Here is a 19,989-nt window from a genome sequence, read left to right as displayed (position 1 = left end):
TTATAATGTGTAATTTCTGTCCTGCTCATTGCAAGTAAAAGAAATTGCTCTGTTTAAGGGCCTCTGCTGATTTACATTTTTTCAGAGAGAAATTCACTGACACTTCACGTCTGTGCTCATGTCTGTCAGTTTTTAATAATGATGTACTTTATGTGTTTTCCTTTATTACTGTTGACTGGTAGTAACCCTTCACTTGGGAAATAATTGGACTGATCTACAATGCATGGAGCATATATTTCATAAAATAAATGTTTTTTATTTCTAAAGTTAAAAACATCAGTTGTTCAGAATGGTTGATATTAGTCATTCATAACCTCAGTATATATATTTGTAGCTACTGCTGTAGTGAACCACTGTGGAACTGCATATAAATAGGGTCACTTACTGATTCCAGCTGTTTCCACGAGCTCTCAATGTGCTGCTGTGCCTTACGCCCATCATGGAAGTGCTGTTAGAGGAGGCAGAAAAAGGAAAGAAAAAATATTAATATTATTATACTATTCGTGAGCTCAAGGGATTTAAAATCAGCTGAACCTGCTCTTGCTATATTAGGGATTATGTCTCATCTTAATCATTAACTACTAATTCCTACACTGTGCCAGGAAAGTATAACTGCAAACTGAGGAAGCACTGCAAATTAAAATAGACACTGTACTATACATAATTATGACCACATAACCCACAATCTTAATGCTCAGAGACCTGGCCAAGCTTGAGCAGATGGCTATAAGTCTGTTTGATTTAAGAGTAACAACCAGATCCCCACAGGTGTATCAACAGTGCTCCAAAGGAAATGTGTTAAAATTCTAACATATACTACACAGCAATGAAAAAATAACTGAGGTAAACATTATAAATTCCATTTAAATAAAATGAGTGAAAGTTACTGTAAACAAAGTAACACAGACTACCAAGGGAGCACCAACAGTGTGATGAAAAAGGGCAGAAGCTGTTTGCATGAAGCACCAAAGTCACATCATGCTCAGGGCTTTGCACCAAAGGCAAGGTTTCTGTTTTTAAAACGCAAAAAAAATGATTTAAAAAGTCCTCTCTGCTCCCTGTTGAGGGCTCATGTGTATAATGAATGTACATTTATGGTATGAAGCTCAATGAATGTGTATATTTTTCTTACCAGAAATAGCTGAAAAAAAAATTATACCAAGACCAAAAAGTAATGAACCACTTTTGAGAATACACGTTGAAAGAAATTACTCAAAGCATTAACCTGCTGTGGGATGAGGGAAAGCGTTGGTCAACCAGTTCAATACTGTGATCTACTGATAATATTCATGAGTTTGATTCACAAGTTTGATTTGATTTATTCCCTTTTTTCTCTTTGTGGTTCACAGTGATGGGTCTGATTCAACTGTAATCACACTGGTGTTCCCCTAAATTTTCTCTAGAGCCATTAACAACTGAAATTTGTACTTTCCCAGCACAGCCTAGTGTTAATAAGCATGTTACAGCCAGGGCAAAGGGGGTAGAATAAGAAACAGATAAAGGCTAGCTGATATAATAATGACATAGCAGCTGAAGCAACAGAAAATAGAAAATCAAAGTGAACAAATCATGAAATAAATTCTAAAAGACTTGAACTATCTGGAGGTAAACAGCCCATAAAGGATTCTGGCTCTGTCAACCACGGCATATTGGAGAGGACTCGGTGGCAGCTGCTAGTCTAAACTTGTACAGCACATACACTGTGCTTTTTGTACATGGCCTCACTTAGCCTACTAACGTGCACTTGGCCCAGAGACAGAGCACATCCCTCTACAGCTTTCTGTGTGGATCTCAGCCAATTCCCCTGGAACTGGAAACACAGGGTACAATCTTAACTTTTGTTGTTTTTAAAATAGATTGCGATTAGCTATAAAGCATGCAAATACTTCTTTAACTGCTCACAGACACATTAATTCGCACAAGACTTCAAAAGGAATCAAATGAAAATGAAAACAACGCAGGGACTTGACTATTAACGAGGTATCCCCTAGTAACGCAGACTGCGGAAGCTGGGATCAGTAGCTGAGCTGAATATCGATGCTGCCATTCAATAACGGACCCGGGCTATTATAAAGAACAGAAAGCTGCTGTTTGCACTTCATTGGTATTTCAGTGCTTGGGAAGCACAAGGAGTTTAGTATTCAGACACAAGCAAGAGATGTGAAATCACGACTATTGCGGGAGGCTTAAAGGTTGATCTCGCTCGAGTCACATAGAGTAATAAGTGAGAATGCAACCTGGTGTACCTCAGGCATTCACACTTCCCATTTCCCAAAGTTTCGAGGGAAGCTGAGTAAAACAAGGAAGTGTTCCGGTGTTTCAGAGGAAGTACTTGAGCTTTAACAGAAAACAGGACATTGTGGAACTGCTGAAGTCCTAACAATGCAACGTTTAATTAACTATTTTGGGTTCGGTTTGATCTATGGGTCATGACCTTCAGACATCTGTTTAATAAGACCAAACTTTTCAGTGATGTAATTCTTGGTAAATGACAAGAGAAAGGGAAGCCCCCTCACAGACCGCAGCATCACAGACTGGGTGACAACCTTGTTACTGTGTTGTTCAACCAAATATTTGTCTCTATAACCACATATCTATGGAGATAAACAAAGTGTGATGACACTCTCCTACAAACAGCTCTGTCAGACTTATAAGATCTTGTTGGAGGATGAAGATTTACTGACTACAGGGGTGCATGGGGCTGATTTACTTTCAAACACAATAAAAAAGAGGCATCAGCCACCTAGGATGGCATGTGTACAGTAAACGGAGCAGATGCTCAGCAGTGTTTAAATTAATAGACTCCAGTGATACAAATATCCCTTGTAGTCCATTCACCCCTCAATGAGTATGTCATCTTTCTTCCATTCACGCCAATCAATAACAGCATGTGACTGCGTGCACTATCAGTGACATTTGACAGTAGTTCAGTGACCTCAAGCTGTTCCCATTACCAGAGCATTTGAAAGCAAGTGAGAGAAAAAGGTCTAACAGATTCTTGACCCAGACTCCAACCTTTTACTGCATTAATATATGAACTGTAATAAAAGTGGGATTGGAAAGTATGATATCAAAGACAGCCTGTTTAATATTTACTTAATAATGGAAAGTAGGCCTGCTCTTTCATGACTATGACACGTCCTTTATAGACATGGGAATTCCTCATACTACTACACAGACCCTTTAATGCCATCCAGGAACCAGAACCCTTGACAAAGAGACAAGGCCATAGATTTGGCCAACTATGATCCAGTAGATGCTCTTTATCTTATCTAACATTTTTTACTTCACTGGCATCCTTTTCCAGACTGAGCTGAGTGTGACGTGCACTCACAAGCTGCCTTATCCAACTTATTCATAAACCATGCTCTATGCTTTGAGCAAAGAAAGACAAGCCAACAAATATCCTCTACTCTGTGACACAAAAGAGAAGAAATCCTCTTTGCAGCATAGCACTTGCAATTTTGAGCTTACTTGAGTCAAGATGTGCGCATGCACATCTGTGTGTACGCAACTGTTAAGTGACACATTATTCATTCATTGACTTGACTTTGGTCATAGGAATGCAAACCTGCAGCCCTGTACTGCTGTCAGCACACATATAATCATTAGGCACTGCAAATAGCCACAAGTTGTAGAAGTTCTAGAGATGGCAGAGATGATTAAACACTATGAAACGTCTACTAGGACTTTTCTCCTCATGTTGAAACCATTAGGCAACAGTTCAAACTGAGTGGTACTGCAGGGTTTGTTTATACTGAAGTCATTCTGGATTGATATATGCATGCTGTGACTACTGGAAGATCCAATGATCAATTCTGCCTCTCACCTTCCTATTTGCCTTTCCACTCAACACAAGAAGGCATGTGAGGACACACCACAGAGATGTGCTGTTTTTACTGGGGTTTCTCTTTCTTGCCTGTCTCAAAGAGATAAATAAGGATAAGATCCTCTGGCAAAAGCACCTAATTTCCACTGCCTTTCTACTAAACGCAACGCATATTTTTAGAGGGCTTGACAGCTAAATAAGCTACTTTTTTTTTCCTAGCTGGCTGAATGTGTCACATATTTATAAAAAAAAATGACATATGAACAGTTTTGTAGCATTTATGGGTCTTTCTCAGTCTTCCCTGGAGAGGACACTTAAGCCACGTTGTCACAGACCTGGTAAGGACAGCAGTATGCTGACTGAACACCTTATTATGATTCCTCAGCACAAACAGTCCAGTGAGACTTAAGACCCTTCATCCTGTATTAACCCTGCCCCCTTTTCAACATTTCATATTACACTTTAAGGCATTAAGCAATGACAAACAGGACAGTATGTTGTCACAGGTCTGAAATATCTATTATATTTCTTACTGTGCTTGCAACATTTACAACATGTCAGCTTTAGTCTAAAATATAAAATCTGATTCCACCTTTGTAAAAAAATATATCTACTGTCTTAAATCTGTTAAGAGAACATTCTTGGCCTCACCTGATGCCACCCCAAGCTAAGCTTAGCAAGAGGTTCACTCAGGGAAACAGTAAAGGGGAAGTGTAGAAAGTTACAAAACAAGCCCACATGAGAACCTAATGAGGATTTTTTTTTTCTTCTGGGTTTTTAATGTGTCTTTTACCTGCCCAATAAGCTCCCTATAAACCCTGCAGGGGCTGGCCTTGGCCTCTAATCCCACTGTCTGGGTCTGCCTGCACGGCTTTGTCTACCACAGACAAAATGCTGCAGAGCAGACACAGAGCAGTGCTTACAAATAGGGGGAAAACTGACAAGTGAATGATAGGAAGCTGGGGTCATAAGGCAGACTGCTTTGCAAACAACACCCAAGATATCACTTTCACTAGTAGTGCTATGAAACCCAGGGTTTTTCTGTAGCTGGAAATTTGCTTTTGTCAGCAGGCTTTTCAACACTTGAATAAGCCAGAGCATGTTATTCCCCACCATTCATGAGTTGCATAAATGTGCTTTTAAATCTAAATGTAAAACAATATAAATGAATGAAAGTTTAATAGGCAACATTTACTCCACAAGGACACTGTACTAAATATGAGAAACTCAGTGTCTTTAGATGAAACAATTCTCTGTGGAGATCAAGAAATCTAAGTTATAGGGTCATGCTATAAAGGGGAACCCCCAGCCCAAGCTAACTGAAGAAATACTGTTTTAGGCATCTTTAGTCAAGACACATGACACACTACTGGCAACATGCGCTGCAAAAAAGATGTGAATAAAACTAAGAAAAGAAAGGTTTTTGGAGAGAAATGAGAAAGAATCAAAAGCGGACAAAACAGATATTTAAGACTAAAATAAAGTAAAAAAAAAAAATACGAGGAAATGCAGAGAAATGAGAAGGAAGAGTGGGGTCAAAGTGACATCCTGCAGCCTCAGAGCAGCAGGGGTCTGTCCAGTGAACCTTTACAAGAGATAAATCTGAACCCTGTAAGAGATCTTTGCCTCAAAACCAAGCCAGGCTCAAGCAAAGTTGTTTTTATGTATGATTTCCCTTGGCAACGCAGGAAATCCCCATTTTCTTTGTGGCATCTGCATCTAAAACTGAGCTTAAAATTCATTCTGATCACTAATGATGCGGTCCATGGACTAACTGTAGCAGCCTTGATGTCTGCACTTGTGCAAATGAAAATGCAATCTAAAAAAAGGTCACTGTGCCTTTGAGCAGCACTCTGGTTTTGGGTTTCCACTCCAGTTCCCTCAGCAGGACTTCCAAGACAAAAGAGTTCATGAAAGATTTTCAGAAAATTTTTCCAGCTGGCTCGCTCTCTCTCTCTCCCTTTCTGCTCCTCCACCACCTGTATGGTTTTAATGGGTACAACCCTGTTGTCTGTGTCATGCAATGCAAGCCCACCACTCTTTCTGGTCACTTTATAATGGCAATGATAAAAGTGGCTTAAATGGTTAAGAATAGCATGTGGTGTACCAATATTTTGTTGGTTTAAAAGAGGGAATACATTTGTAATGATAGAGAGACGAAGACCGTGTTCCATAAAAAGGACTCAGTCAGTCACGTTCTGCTCTTCTGGTGAGCCTTTGGGTGTATCTATATTTACTCTGTGATGACCTCAGTTCATGAAGAACAGAGCTTGCAAAGGGAAAGCACTACCATAATGCTTGTAGCTCAGTGTGTCTGTTTTCTTTAAACACATCCTCTTGTCTGAAGTCAAAGTTTGTTTTTTTATGGCATGTAGCAAATGACAAGATGATATGGACAAAATTCAGAAAAAAGAAATAAAAATCTAATTAAAAAAACATCAACTATCAAAGCTCTCACCGATTTTCTCTCAGTCTTGAGTTCCTGCAGGTAGCGCGTAAGTTCGGTGATGATAAGAGATGTCAAGTTCTCAGCTATAACCTCGTGCTGGCCTGCATAATCATTCAACTCATTGAGTGTTGTTAGGAAGGCTCGACAGAAGGTATACCTGGTGGGACACAGGAAGTGAAGTCAGAGGAAGGACATGGATAACAAATAACTGTAGTGGTGCTTTTAGTTTTTGTTTTTTTAAAAAGGGAAGATGAGAGGATACCACTCCCATTTCTATCAATTATATACAAGGCTACAGCAAAAATAATAATAATTCATCCCCATTCGAATTTGTCTTTTTTCATGATTTTAAAAATTAGATATAAAATGTTTCTAGTTGTAAAAAAAAAAAATGCTGGCTCTTCTACTTATTTACATGTCTTCTCTCCACCATAAAAAACTAATAATTTTTAGTCTCAAAATGTCACCACCCTTCCTTTTACTTCTTATGCAGCATCATTTAACGTACTTGCTCTCTTCCTCTTCTTTGGAGTTCTTCTTGGGCTGATATTTCTTTGATAGATTCCTGTAAAGACAAAGAGTCTGGTCAGAAATTTCTTACTGGAAGTTTATAAAGTGCCCCACCCACAGACTGGTAGTGCACCATACCCATTACATTACCCTGACACTGCCCTTATGGACCTGCCAAAGGATCATCTAAGTACGCCATTCAATGCAGCAGAGTGCTTTCTGCTCCTGCTGCTATGTCCTCTCTCTCGAGGTCATAATTCAATGCCCCCAAGGAGTATGCATGCAGAGGCAGTCACCAGAAAGAAGCTCTTCTAAAGCAGCCATTACCCTTGTTTTGACTCTGGCTGTATGTTAGTGGCACAAGATGAGAGGAGGGCAAGAAGGGGGAGGGAATGTAGTAGACAGGGGTGTGTAAAGATGAAATAAAACATGGTTGCAGCTATAGGTGCATGGCTAGTGATTTGTATGGAACGCAAATAGCTACTTTTATTGTCATTTCAGGAGTGTTCCTTATTGTCTTTCTCTCAGACAAGCAACATGATGAACTGGAGGCTTCAGTACATCATGTCACTCGTTTCATAAAGACAGTGCGACACACTCATCAACAGCCAACTGGGACTCTGTCAGCAAATCACAATAACGTGCACTATGCTCTGATGGATTTGGGTGCACACTGTGTGCTTGTGCCTTTAGGATCCTTTGTCTTATTAAGGAGCACTGCTGTCAAATTAAAAATGAGCAACCAAGCAGTGGACTAACAAAAAAAAGACAGATATTAAAATGATAAAGCCATGAATATGTTAACTGATACATAGAAAAGACATATAGTGAAGTTATAATTAATCATAACTGAAAGTGAAATTTTCCAATGTAATGTCAGGATGATTTACTGACATTATCATCAAAATTATTATAGCATGTCAACTGTTTGCAAAGAGCTGATTACAGTCACAGGTGGCTGTGTTTGATCTGAGATTATATCAGTTTATTCGCTGATGGAACCTAAATGCCTCAGCTTGCACAAGAGCTTGCTTAATTCATGCTGAAATAAATAATAAATGTATTAAGAAAGATGTAATGTAGGTCTGCATGAACTCCATCCAGCTCTCTCATGCCCACATCCCCCACGCCTCGATGTCCCGGTGGTGTTTGTACTGTTGCTAGGCAGATCTATGTGCCCATCTCTCTCTCCTTTTCAGCAACCTCTAATTATAGCTCCAGTTCCCACTCACCCATTCATTCACTCACAGCCAGAAGCCACGTGTCAGACTGTATGTGTCCCACTCACCTCAGCAACATATTTGGAAAAAAATGTTGAAACTAGGGTAACAGCTAGCTTTTAATAAGGAGGGTTAAATGAGGGAGTTTGTGTATCTAATTTAAGAGAATATGTCTCCATATTTTACTGGAGATTTCCTGAAACAAAATGTCTGTAGTGGTTAGCAGTAAACATAACATTAACATACAGTAATTTTTCACCCTCACCCAGTGTGTTTTTATCAGGACTTTATTCCCACTTTGATTTGGATTATTCCAGACTGGGCTCTAGGGCAAAGGAGGGTGGGACATTAATGCACTGCTCTGCAATGACCAGACTGAAGCATTGTGCATGTTTACACCAATTCAAGGGAAGAGGATTATTCATGGATTAGTGCAGCGTGTGGTCGGTATGGTGATGAAATAGTGTAAAGTAGAGCGATAGCCATACGTGACATTCAGTTGATTAGAAATGCAAAGTGTTTCATATGATTCAGATAACATTTATTGCAGCTGTATTGAAACTGTGGCCTCACTTATACAGTTGGTAATCAATAATTCCTCCCCCATAACTGGCCCAATTCTGCAGGCCTATTGATCTGACAAACATTTTCTCTGTTAATCATTTAGTCTAGAAAAATATAAAAAGTGAGTCTTCAAATTATTTGTTAACCTAATATAGTATTTGTTTTTCTGATTGACTAAACAATTAATATACTAGCAAGCTAAACCAGGCAGCCCTACCAACTAACGTTTTTAAATACACCTGTGCATTTCCTGTTGTGACTCCTCAAACTGTCTACTGTGATAAAAAATCTGCCCAACAACACAGCTGAGAGAAAGGAGGACTAGATCTAAGGATCAATTCCATTAGTTTATTAGAGTTAAGAGCTTTGCATTTCTTTTAGTACGCGCGTGTGTGTGCCCAATAGATTAAACCTGATCTCACGACTTAAGTTGATTACAGAGGATAATTAGTCCTGAGGTATGGCCAAGTAGCACCACAACAAAGACCCAGTGTGTTGAAAACAACAAAAAAAAACCCATAATGGCAAAACTCCTGCTTTAATGTCCTAATTTCCTCATTTTAAACTTTTCTGCCAAGTTTGCCAATGCGCACGTATCTCTGCATGTGCCTACTATATAACAGCAAGACTTCTGCATAAGCATAGAGGCTGAAAACATCCGCACCATCTGGGTAGCCTTCAGTTCGATAGACCTACCATGGCTAGATGAGCTGAATATACTGTAGGCAGATGCTACTGGCTAATAAAATTATTGGATATCTATATATTTGTTTGCATACAAGTTCAAACCTCTGAGCACATACTGCACATTATTAGTCCATCTTATTTTACTGATAGAGTGCATTAATTTAAATTTAAGGCAATGTATTTTACATGAAATTAAAAATGGTACAGACAAAAAAAGAGGACCTAAATACTTCAGGTTCAACAATGTTTTTTTTAGCAGAAAAACAAGAGCAGAACAAAATGAATAGTTAGGAAAACTATATGCACATATCATAAACAATCAATTACATATTTCTGTTTGCATGTGTCTGTATTTAAGTGTGAAAAGTTAATGAGTACAGAGATATGTGGGTAACACATGCACATAAACACAGACAGATAGTATTATTATCTCAAGCTGCCTTAATTCTCCAAAAACAGGAGAAGCAAGGTCTTTATACAGTTACAGGGTTACAGGGGGTTGTGAATAGTGGAATGGTACTGGCTAGATTCTGTGAAACTGGGGGGGTTAGGGGTCAATACTTAAAGCATTAGCCATATTGCGTGGCCTCTTTAAAGAGGAGGATTGTGGATTTGGGGGGTATCTCCCACTGTGCTGGGATGCAGGCGGCCTTGTGAGGTGCATCCTCTCAGTGCAGGACTGCTCACGCTCCCACTACTTCCCCTGAAACAATAAGTGACTGCAGCAAAACAGAGTAGAGGGGGTGGGTCGGACACTTGTGATTGGAGGGGAAAAAAAATCTGGGTCAGACCTGGGGTTGATAATGCTGATACCTAGTAATCTCTATGGAAACACAAGCTCAACCCCATCCCCCCCCCACGACCTGACTTCCTCTTGCCTGAAGCTGAAGCTAGCAACACAGACAGCATGCAGGAGAGAGTGCAAAGCAGCAGATAGACTCTTCATAGCCAGAAAGGACGGTGCTGAAACAGACAACCTCTTCCGCTTGCATGTTTGGTTCTGCAGTTACATAAGGCAATTCTGCTTCCCTGCAGACAAACAACAGCACTGCTGTGAAAATATGAGAATTTCTTGACAACTAATATTCCAATTCAGTGCTTTCCACATGGGATTGCTCATTTCAGTTTCCCCCTCCCACGGGAGGCCAGAGGTCAAGGTCGGCTTCATAATGAGGTGTTTAAGATTCAGCCTCAAGCTTGAAGGACACTTTAGTAGGTCAGTAGTTATTACAACTGCTTCTGCAATACTGAGCAAACTTAAGTACTCACCTAATCTGTTTTGCATAGCTGATTTCAATTTCTGATCTCTCCTTGACAAATTTGGTGTACTTTTCCACAAACTCGATCCCCCACTGTGTATGCTTTTCCAAGTTGTCAAACTGATCCTGCAGGAAAGAAAAAGACAGTGATTACATCATTGAAGAAGGACAAAAATAAAACAACATGTAATGCCATCTACACTAAAATAAGAAAGATAAGTTAACCATTACAAATGATTAAATCAATTCAATGAGGACACTGCTAAAGACCTACTATCTTTTACTCATTTACTCTGGCCTTGTACATTTTTAACAAAGACCATGGCAGTTGAGCACTGCTTACACTAATCATTAAGTTTCTTAAAACTGAACTTCTGTTTGTTTGTCGAATACCGTTCATCTGGCTTCCCACAGGGCATGCGTTGGTTTAGTCTCAGTAACTGATCAAACACACATAAATTATGAATTTAAACCCTTCAAAGGTTGTGTTTCCTTGAATAAGCCTGCGACTGTCCTCTTGACACAGAGTCATTTTCCAGTGAGTTTCCTTTGGCTTCTCTTAATTTAATTTCAAACTGTGGTCTGTCACAGAGAAAAAGTAGAGCTCATAGTAAAAACAGGCAGCAGCAGCAGCAGTCTTCACTACTGATAACCAAACACAGCTGTTCAGGCTGAACTCATTCTTCATGATTTGTTCATGACTTGTGAGGAAAAAATGAGCTTTAGTTGGCTGAGCTCATGTCTCGAAATTCATCACTTCAGAAAAGTAAAACTTTCATCTGGAATATCAATTAACATACGTGTAACAGCAAAGCTTTACTAAGGATCATACGCTTTATTCCAAAAGATCTTATAACATAATTGCACAGGTGAACAAAAAAATTAACGACCTTAATGCAGCTCCAACAATCTCCCATCCTCTCCTCTAACATGTCGGTAGTGTTCCTGAGTGCAGATAACAGTTCTTAAGCTGAGTGTGAAAAAGTTTCTTTCTGTCTAAGCAAATCATGCAGAGTACTTCAGAACCACTTTAAACATCCTCCACTAAAAGCGCTTTCATACCCGAGACAGGAAGTGGTTGTGGTAATGAGAAGTTAAAGAGGTGCTGTGAGTCTATGAGAAGGCGTGTTAAACTGTTTTTTTTCTCAGATTTGGAGCATACTCAAACACTTCAAGACAATATACTTCTAGCTTTACTGAAGCCACATCATGTTGTATGAAGTGTGATGAAACACCTTTGAAACAGTTTTCTCAGATTTTACTGGATCCCACTGAAGTACTCAAGGAAAACAATGGTGCCCGCCCCCCCTTTCCAGGGCACTCTGCATTGTTAATCAGTCATCATCAATGGGCCACTCAGCAGAAGATGAAATCAGTGCATTTACATATTTTACTGAAATTAAACTCATCAATCCTATTTGTTTCTTTACTTTCAGTCAACTATCTACTATTTTTCTTGTTCTTGTCTAAGTACATGCTCACTCTGAGAACCCCATGTGCCAATTAAAGCAGTCAAACAGTATTTACTTCATTATGATTAGACATCCGGTATTCAGGGCACAAAACAGAAAACAATCAGCACACGTAACTGCAGCCACATCATGCACATTAAACCCTCCTCTCTTCCTCAGCACACGTGACTCAGATTACCCTTTTTTGCAGGGGCACCATCTTATCCACTGTGTCTTGTCGTGGAATCCTTTAGAAATATCCAAATCCAGAAAATGTCCATCCAATGTCGTCCAAATTAGTGCGCCAAAAAGCTGAGGCTAGTTTGGAGAGGGTATCCACACTACCATGTTCTAGGTATCCACAGTTAAAGAGTAATGTCCTGAGGAACAATGAACCCCCACTTCTACACAATAACAACAGAAACTGCCCAGTTGTAGCAAGAAATTCCTGATTATCCAGAAGGAGCAAGAATCCCAAAGACCAGGGGAGGAACTAACGCAGCACTGGCTCACTTGTGTGCATGCTCTGAATCTGAGTCCATGGCTGCCCACAGCATTCAGGCTTAATGCTCCATCAGCCGTAAGGTGGAATAAGTGGGATGGGAGAGGACAGTGAGAGAGTGCGGAATAACAGAGGGAGGGGGCATGAAAGGAATGGAAATGACAGAAGAGGCGGGATTACATGGGAGGGGATTAAAATTAGAAGGGGGACTAGTCCATGTTGGTGGGGGTCTCATAAATATTGTCACCTTTCTCATTTTACCATAAATGTAATTAAATACGTATTTAAACAAAAAAAAAAAACAATAGCTTGAAGCTTAAGAGCCACAATACGATGAGTCCATGAATCAAGAGGCACTTGTTGGAGTAAAATGGAAAAGCCATCAACAAAGCAATTTGCCAGCTACAACAGAAAAAGTGTGCTAATAAATTATGAATTAGATGGAGAGAGCTATCAAAGAAAACAGTCCATTATGCGAAAGTAGGACAACAAGCATATACTCATACTCCTCATTACATCAACCCTCATTTTCACTCCTGTGTTGTAATGCCAGTATCACAACAGGAGTAGCAGTGACATCCAGCCGGGCCAGATTGGACCTTTCTGCAGGCTGGGTTTAGCCGTGCATGGTTTGAAGCAAGTGTCAGTGCTCTTCAGGCATCACATATAAGGTCGGGTATTTTGAAGGCTCTATTTATATGAATGTGGACTGAGGTGTAATGGTTAAAGGGACATAAAAACTGCACATATAGAACAAGCTATGCATGTGCAGATGCATGTGCAGAGATGACAGCTCAAACCACAGTGCCACATGCTAAGCAGAGATGCTAATCCCATGAGGGCACTGAACAAGTGCAATGCTAATTCATGTTAAAGATGTAGTAAGCTACAAAAAAACAACAAAAAAGTACACTTATCTACCTCCATCTACCAGGAACCTCTACTTCCCGCATAGGTGTACCAACAGGATTGGCTTATATGTTTCCCATTTCTGGCTGTTGATTGGCTTCACAACATTGATTTGACACAACAGATAAAAATTAGCAACTGTCACTGGTTAAATCTCATTCTATTTGCCAAAAAGCCAATACCAGTCAACAAGGCCAATACAGCAATATATTAAAGAAAATTAACGATGAACCGCTTCTGATAATCTTTTGAATTGATAATGATTTGGGGCATGTTTAGATTTTAGACATTTGGTCAGTTTAGTTGAGGAAACTGAAGACAACAAACACTTGTAACTCTGCAAAACTGTGATGGACACTTTTTACTGCGTTTGACACTGAATACACTGAATGAATAACAGAAAATTACAAGGAGCATAATCAACAATGAAAATGATTAGTTGCTGCCCTAAAAAAATTAAAAACCCAAGTATTTGAATTTATCCACACCCTGCACCCCTGGTACTAATGGCTTATTACTCCCAATCTTTCATCTGCTGCCTCTGACACCTGACCTTATTCCTACAGGAGCGAGTACGTTGGAATTCCTTCAGGAGATGACCCAGGCCCACTCCACTTATTATTTCAGGAAACAATCCCACTCAGTGAGAGCCATGTACTATTGCGGTAGTACGTGAAAGAAAATAAATAGAACTGCATGGCTAAATATTTTTTATTATCCAGGAAATGGAAAACAGGTTCAAACTGAGAACAAAGGGGACACTTAGCAGTTGCTAAATTTACGTAGGTGGCCCATGGGCTGTAAGAAAACAAATGCATGTTTGTATTAGGATCAGCCTCATTACCTCCAACGTTCCTCAGCGTTTAGGAGGATTATAGTGCAGGTGAAAGTATCGGACTGTCAGTTAATCTGAGCAAATACATGTTATTTAGCAACTAATTCTGTTCCAATCTCACCCAAAATAAAGGCCCATTGCCATAGACAAACATAAGGCAAAGGTGAGCCTCATCTTTTGCCCTGTATTGGCAATCAGAGCAAAGAACATCTGTAAGGAGTTAAATCCCTGCTGGATTAAATTCACTGAAATATTTTACTTTGTAAACAATATGATATCATGTGGTTGGTTTTGGTTCCTCCTTCACCTGACAGAAGGAGCTTCTTGTGTTCTTATAATAATTACATTAGCAATAAGAGAGCTATTCAAAAACATCTGGAGTAATCCACACAAGAAACGATCAAGATAAAGAAGGCCCATTCAGGGTTTTTGTGTTTTCTTTATCTATTGTTTGTTTTTTAGATGCAACAGTGGCCTAATCTAAGGTAATTTCATCCTATGGGAGACAATAAAATAGCCTTATCTCCAGTGATCATGAATAACAAATGCACCTTTTACAGCAGTCTGTATTTCTTTCACTATCAGAGAAATGTTGTTATGTCTGACATCAAATACGCATCAGATACAAACAGTATTAAATCAAGAAAATTATTTTCTGGCCTCCTGCCTTTTCTCCTTTCTTCAACAGAACATAGTAGAGAGTAACATTCGCACCCAAAGTCAGTTCAGAATAACCAATTAACCTAATTAGCCTAACGTAAAAAATAATAATTTTAATTAAAAAGAAAGATATGTCATTCCTAAGTCATCTTTCCCCAGGCCTCGTTGAAGATTTGATTATTCACGTTTGATTACTACCAAAGCGTCAAAGCTAAATGTTAGTATTCAGGTCAGCCCCAGACTTTCATTTCATGAAGGAATGCAGAGAGCAACAGAAAGGAACCGCTTAGCATGGCTATCGCTCCTTTTGTATGATAAAGTCAGGATAATGAGATCATGGAAAAAAGAACCTGAAACAGTCTGTGTGTTACAGCAAAGCGAATACAGCTGGCACACTTTTATATTACTGGACTCTTACCATCCCTGCAGAGGTCAGTTTGCTGCTCTGATAACCACAGTAAAAATCAATAAGCCATTAAAACACAAGAAAAGCGAAAGGACCTGTTTCACTGGTCAACTGAGGTGAAATAACAGGAAAAGGAATTGCAGACTAATAGCTTTAAAAAAAAAAAAACATATAAATTGTCTAATTATTTTGGATTTCATCAGAGAGTATGGACAGTGTGCTTCACGCATTTGTCTCTGCAAAGTAGTCAATTCTACAACAAATTAAAAATGCATTAAAAATAACAACAACACACCAGTAGGAAAAGTTTTACTGCTATTGTACTGATGCACCTCTATTTGTTTATGCAATTACAAAATGGCACTTTAGCCTTTAATCTGAGTTCAACTTTTCACATAAGAAGCCTAACCACTGACCGGAAACCTTTCAAAGAAAAGAAAGAACAAAAAGTGATGAGCTCACACAAGCACAGAGGGGAATCCAGAGAGGTCGAGGAGACAGATGCTCACCTAGAGAGGGAGCAGCAGGACAAAAAGTCTATACATGCTTTTGTATTTATTTTGAAGGGTCAATGTGTTGACTAAAGAGCAAGAACAGCAGGCATATGCTGTCCAAGGAGGAGCTCTTTCTTTCCTACTGGTCTGGACTTTTGCTGGTTGAAGGCAAATACTCAGACCACTGAGGTGCACAAGTTTTTGTTTCACACCAAGATAATGTGATCATAAAAAAAAAACCAAAGATGGTTTTAGATTGGTTTTAAACTTTAGTCATGGTAAATGTCAATGAGCTATTTTGAGTCTCTTTAGCTAACAAACTTTTTCTGAATGAGAAGAGTGAGAAAAAAGATTTTCGCTGAGAAGTGGTCGTTAGGCTCTGAGGGTCATACTAATTAAAGAAAAAAAAACAAATAGCCCAATTGTTTTAGGCTGGTCTGTTTTTAAGTGATAAAGTTACATACAGCTTTTTACTGAGCATGCACACCCCACCGTCAGAGAAGCAGTGAAAACTAGTGTCCCCGATGAGTGGGTCAATGCAGCGTTTTCTTGTGCCTCCTCACGACAGTGGGCGTTCAGCAGCAAGAACAAATATTTGGTGGAGATGCCAAACCCTCTCTCCAGCACACATCGGGCTTTGTCCAATAAAGCAGGGTGGAACAATGCCTCCATAGCCCGGTATAACCCCCATGTCCGAGAGGAGTTGCAGGATAAGGGACACACAAATGCAAACGAGCACATCCATAAACAAAGACAGTTGATCATGTGCGCGGCCAGTGAACAGATGTCCTCAACTATTTCACTTTGGGTTAATAAAGGTTGAGAAGTGTTTGCCAGCAACCCTGTCTGATACTCTGTGGATCTGGTTGGATGACTGGACAGCACTGATGATTAGCCAATTACATTACATGTTAATTTTTTCTGTCCTTTTTTTTTTTTTTTTGCTAATGGCACTTTTTGCCCTGCCTCCAAATGCATATTGACAATTGCCAGCTGTTCTGATGGTGGCTCTTTGGATATAAGAGCAATATCACCCAACTCCAGTCTAATATATGAATGTAAACAAATTCTTTCTTCATGCAATTCAAAAAACTAGCACTTATTTTCTGTACCTGTTTCTTAATGCACTCATTGAGGACTCCATGACTGCTGTATAGCTAAGTACAGGTCAAACAACTATGCCTATAAGCTTGTTTGGACAAATTCTTATTGGCCAGTGTTGTTTTCATAAGGCCAAAAGTCACATCAATAGCCTTTAAGACTTGAGGCACTGTTTTTTTTTTTTTTTTGCAGAATGAGGAAGAGACTATCTATGAAACCTGCGGTGTTTTCACAACTCTGGTCACCAAATAATGCATCAGTTTTCATACTACAGATCACAACTACCAACAAAATCATTGTCATCAACCGCCAACTATAAACAGATATCTAGCTCATCTGTGTGAGGATGTTAACTGTGAATTTATGATAATTATATCTCGGAATATGTTTGGTCTAGTCATAGTTTTGCAATGGCACGCACACCCAATCACAGCTTCACCAGCTACACCATGTGATATTAGCACAGTAGAAGTAGCTACAGACATTCATTAAACAGAAAAATGGCCCACAGACTTTTATTTTAACAGCACTTTGACACACAAAATTCACTAAGTTACGAAAGTCAATAAACAGGCTACTAACTAGGATTACAAGGAATGGAAAATTTAAAGAAAGACCATTAAAATTAAAAAGAAAACAAATAAAAGTACACTTATAAGAATTGCAAATTTAAAAAATAGGTTAAAATAATTACTATGGTGCACATGCTCTATTTTTATGTCTAATTATAATGACTTAAGGCTAAAAAAATCTAGCAGGAAGAACACACTCTAAAAACAGTGCCCCATTTTCAGCCCCGCACACAATAACAGAATTGATATTTGGAAATGACGTTTATTATCACTGTTCAGGATCGGCTATCCACTACCTCACATTAGGTGATATGAAAATAACTCTGAAAAAACAAGATACACAGGCCCAGAGGCAAATGCGAACATGTGCAGACGACCATACACGCAAAACTTTCTGTAAAATATGAACAGCTGTTTGGGGCGGTGGGTGACCTTATGTGTAAGAAGTCTTGTTTGCATGCCATGCAGGTATTTATAGAAACAAATCCTCTGCCAGTCTGAAATTTAAGAATGCGAGTTAGTGTATACATATGTGTATAAGTATAATGTATGCATGTTCTTTGTCGTCTCACAACACTGGTGAGAAGTATCAGCTCTCAGAAGTTGGTTTCTTTGATAAGAAAAGCTTCTTGTGGCATTTAGGTAACAGACAGTTGCTGTCTGTCAGTAATAATCAAAGGGGTGGTCAGCTCAAAGACATCAAAAAGAAAGCTCTACTGCTCTACTCTCTTCAGCACTTTCCTTCGCAGGTTTTTCATTTTGCTAAACTCAGTCTCTCTTCTTCCAGTTATCAGTATATCACAACCCTTTATGACTGGTACTGATACCTTTGACTAATCCTAATGTTTATCTGAACTGAACAAATTGTTATGCAAATGTGACTGAAGTCAGAATCACTTGACTTACAGCACTGGTCATTTTCATCTGCAGAAGCAACTGTAGATACTCTTCATAAGGGCTCAGCTGCTGCTCCTCTTTTTGTTCCTCTTTTTCTGAACCCACAGAAAGAGCACTGTCCAGAAAAACAAAAAACGCACTTCTTCTGCGTAACATGGTCACTGTTTTCATGAAGCAAAAGAGTAAGGAAATAAGTCGCAAATGAAGTTAATCCTGCTCACAGCAATAAAATACACAAGAAAAACAAGTCCTGGACAAACAGATGAGTGTCGATAGATTGAAGATCCAGAATACAGTATTGCAAAAATGCCTGGTAATATCTAATGCACAAATATTTTCATTTTATGAGGGTCAGTGTAAACTCAGCAAACCCAGCAAGAATAAGAAGCATAATGAGAAGGAACAACAGAACAGTAACCAGCATGGAATTGATTAAACTATGTAGTCATTAATCTGATTACTACACCTCCCCTCTAACTACCTTTACTACCCAATAGGCTGCTCTGTGGATAATCCTGCAAGGCCAGCAAACACACATTAGCCATTGTTCCTGCTGAGCTGTTTTTCTTCTTTTGGAGGATAAAGCTCTTTAATTCTTTATATAACACGAACCGTGTGGAATGAAGGAAACCTTGAACTTTGGAAATATCAATGAACTGTAATGAAACTGTATACTAGTCTGCCTGGCATCAGTTGATAATCATCCCTCATTTATTCAGTAAACAGGCTGGAGGGTATCCACATGTACCTGTGATAGAGTCTCTGTCCACAAGCCTGATACAATTATATAAATGGATGGCTAAAGCAAGACGGGTACTGGCTGACCAATGAATCAATTTATGCTTTCATATATAGGTGATCTGTACTCTAATTTACCCTAATATTTTCTGATATTAGCATATTGCAGATATATGCTATTATATGTTGACCTGTAGGAAATTTCAGAAGAACTGCATACTCTGTTCAATACTGAGCAACATGTATCGTAGTCACAATTCTTCAGAACATCCAGGGGAAGAACGTGTGTTTGAATTTAGGTATTTTTAAATACTGTAATACTATCCAAAAACATGGTTAACCGTCTATGTTGTTGCTGTTAAGTATGTAAAACAGACTGTAAATACATGATGGATGTGGCCTCCGTGAACTCACCCCATTATCTGAACTAGTTTTAAAGATTTGAATTTGCCAAGATTGTCATCGTTGTTTTTGTTTTTGCTGGTTTTTTGTTTGTTTTTTAAAGTGCAAAGTTATCACCAGCTTGACTAGCAAGGAGCATCTATGTACTGGTACATCATACAAATACAAATATCCTCTCATTATTGCTAACATACAAAAAGTAACACTAGGAATTCACTCACTAAAAAGCACAAAAAAAAAATATGCAGAGAGACTTTGTACAGTGTCTGTTGGTCTAATTAACTACACAAAGAGACAGATTTTCTGTCAGATTATGTATTTAAAAATGCTCCAAAACGCACCAACACCATGAACACCCACCTGTCATTAAAAGTGACCACCAATCACATGTAAGTCTGAAGACAGTTTCAATGAAAGTGATATAAAAATTAACCCCCCTGCACAGTTGCAGATTGCTCACCTTTGGAGCCAGCCTCAAATGGCCATTTGAGGAAATCTGAGGAA

The 19,989-nt window shown here is 39.0% G+C and overlaps 1 protein-coding gene across 17 annotated transcripts in view; it reads right to left on the bottom strand.

The window, feature by feature from the left end:
* The window catches only part of fnbp1b (formin binding protein 1b), a 50,782-nt gene that overhangs the window by 22,564 nt on the left and 8,229 nt on the right, over positions 1-19,989 (bottom strand). For 3 of the 17 annotated variants that reach the window (XM_030743355.1, XM_030743361.1, XM_030743363.1), the window contains exons 1-5: positions 11,409-11,514; positions 10,529-10,644; positions 6,787-6,843; positions 6,288-6,435; positions 386-448 (exon numbers count right to left, since the gene is read on the bottom strand). In XM_030743355.1, the coding sequence (XP_030599215.1) occupies positions 386-448; positions 6,288-6,435; positions 6,787-6,843; positions 10,529-10,644; positions 11,409-11,450 (426 nt within the window). In that variant the 5' untranslated portion in view covers positions 11,451-11,514. Of the gene's footprint in view, positions 1-385; positions 449-6,287; positions 6,436-6,786; positions 6,844-10,528; positions 10,645-11,408; positions 11,516-12,168; positions 12,556-19,989 lie in introns of those variants that run through there. The other 14 variants (XM_030743356.1, XM_030743365.1, XM_030743366.1 and 11 more) reach the window with 10 other exon arrangements.

This window comes from Archocentrus centrarchus, chromosome 12, assembly GCF_007364275.1.
Source record: "Archocentrus centrarchus isolate MPI-CPG fArcCen1 chromosome 12, fArcCen1, whole genome shotgun sequence".
Lineage (NCBI taxonomy): Eukaryota > Metazoa > Chordata > Actinopteri > Cichliformes > Cichlidae > Archocentrus > Archocentrus centrarchus.
The sequence above is the reverse complement of the archived record's forward strand: the minus strand, read 5'-3'. Positions and strand labels throughout refer to the sequence as shown.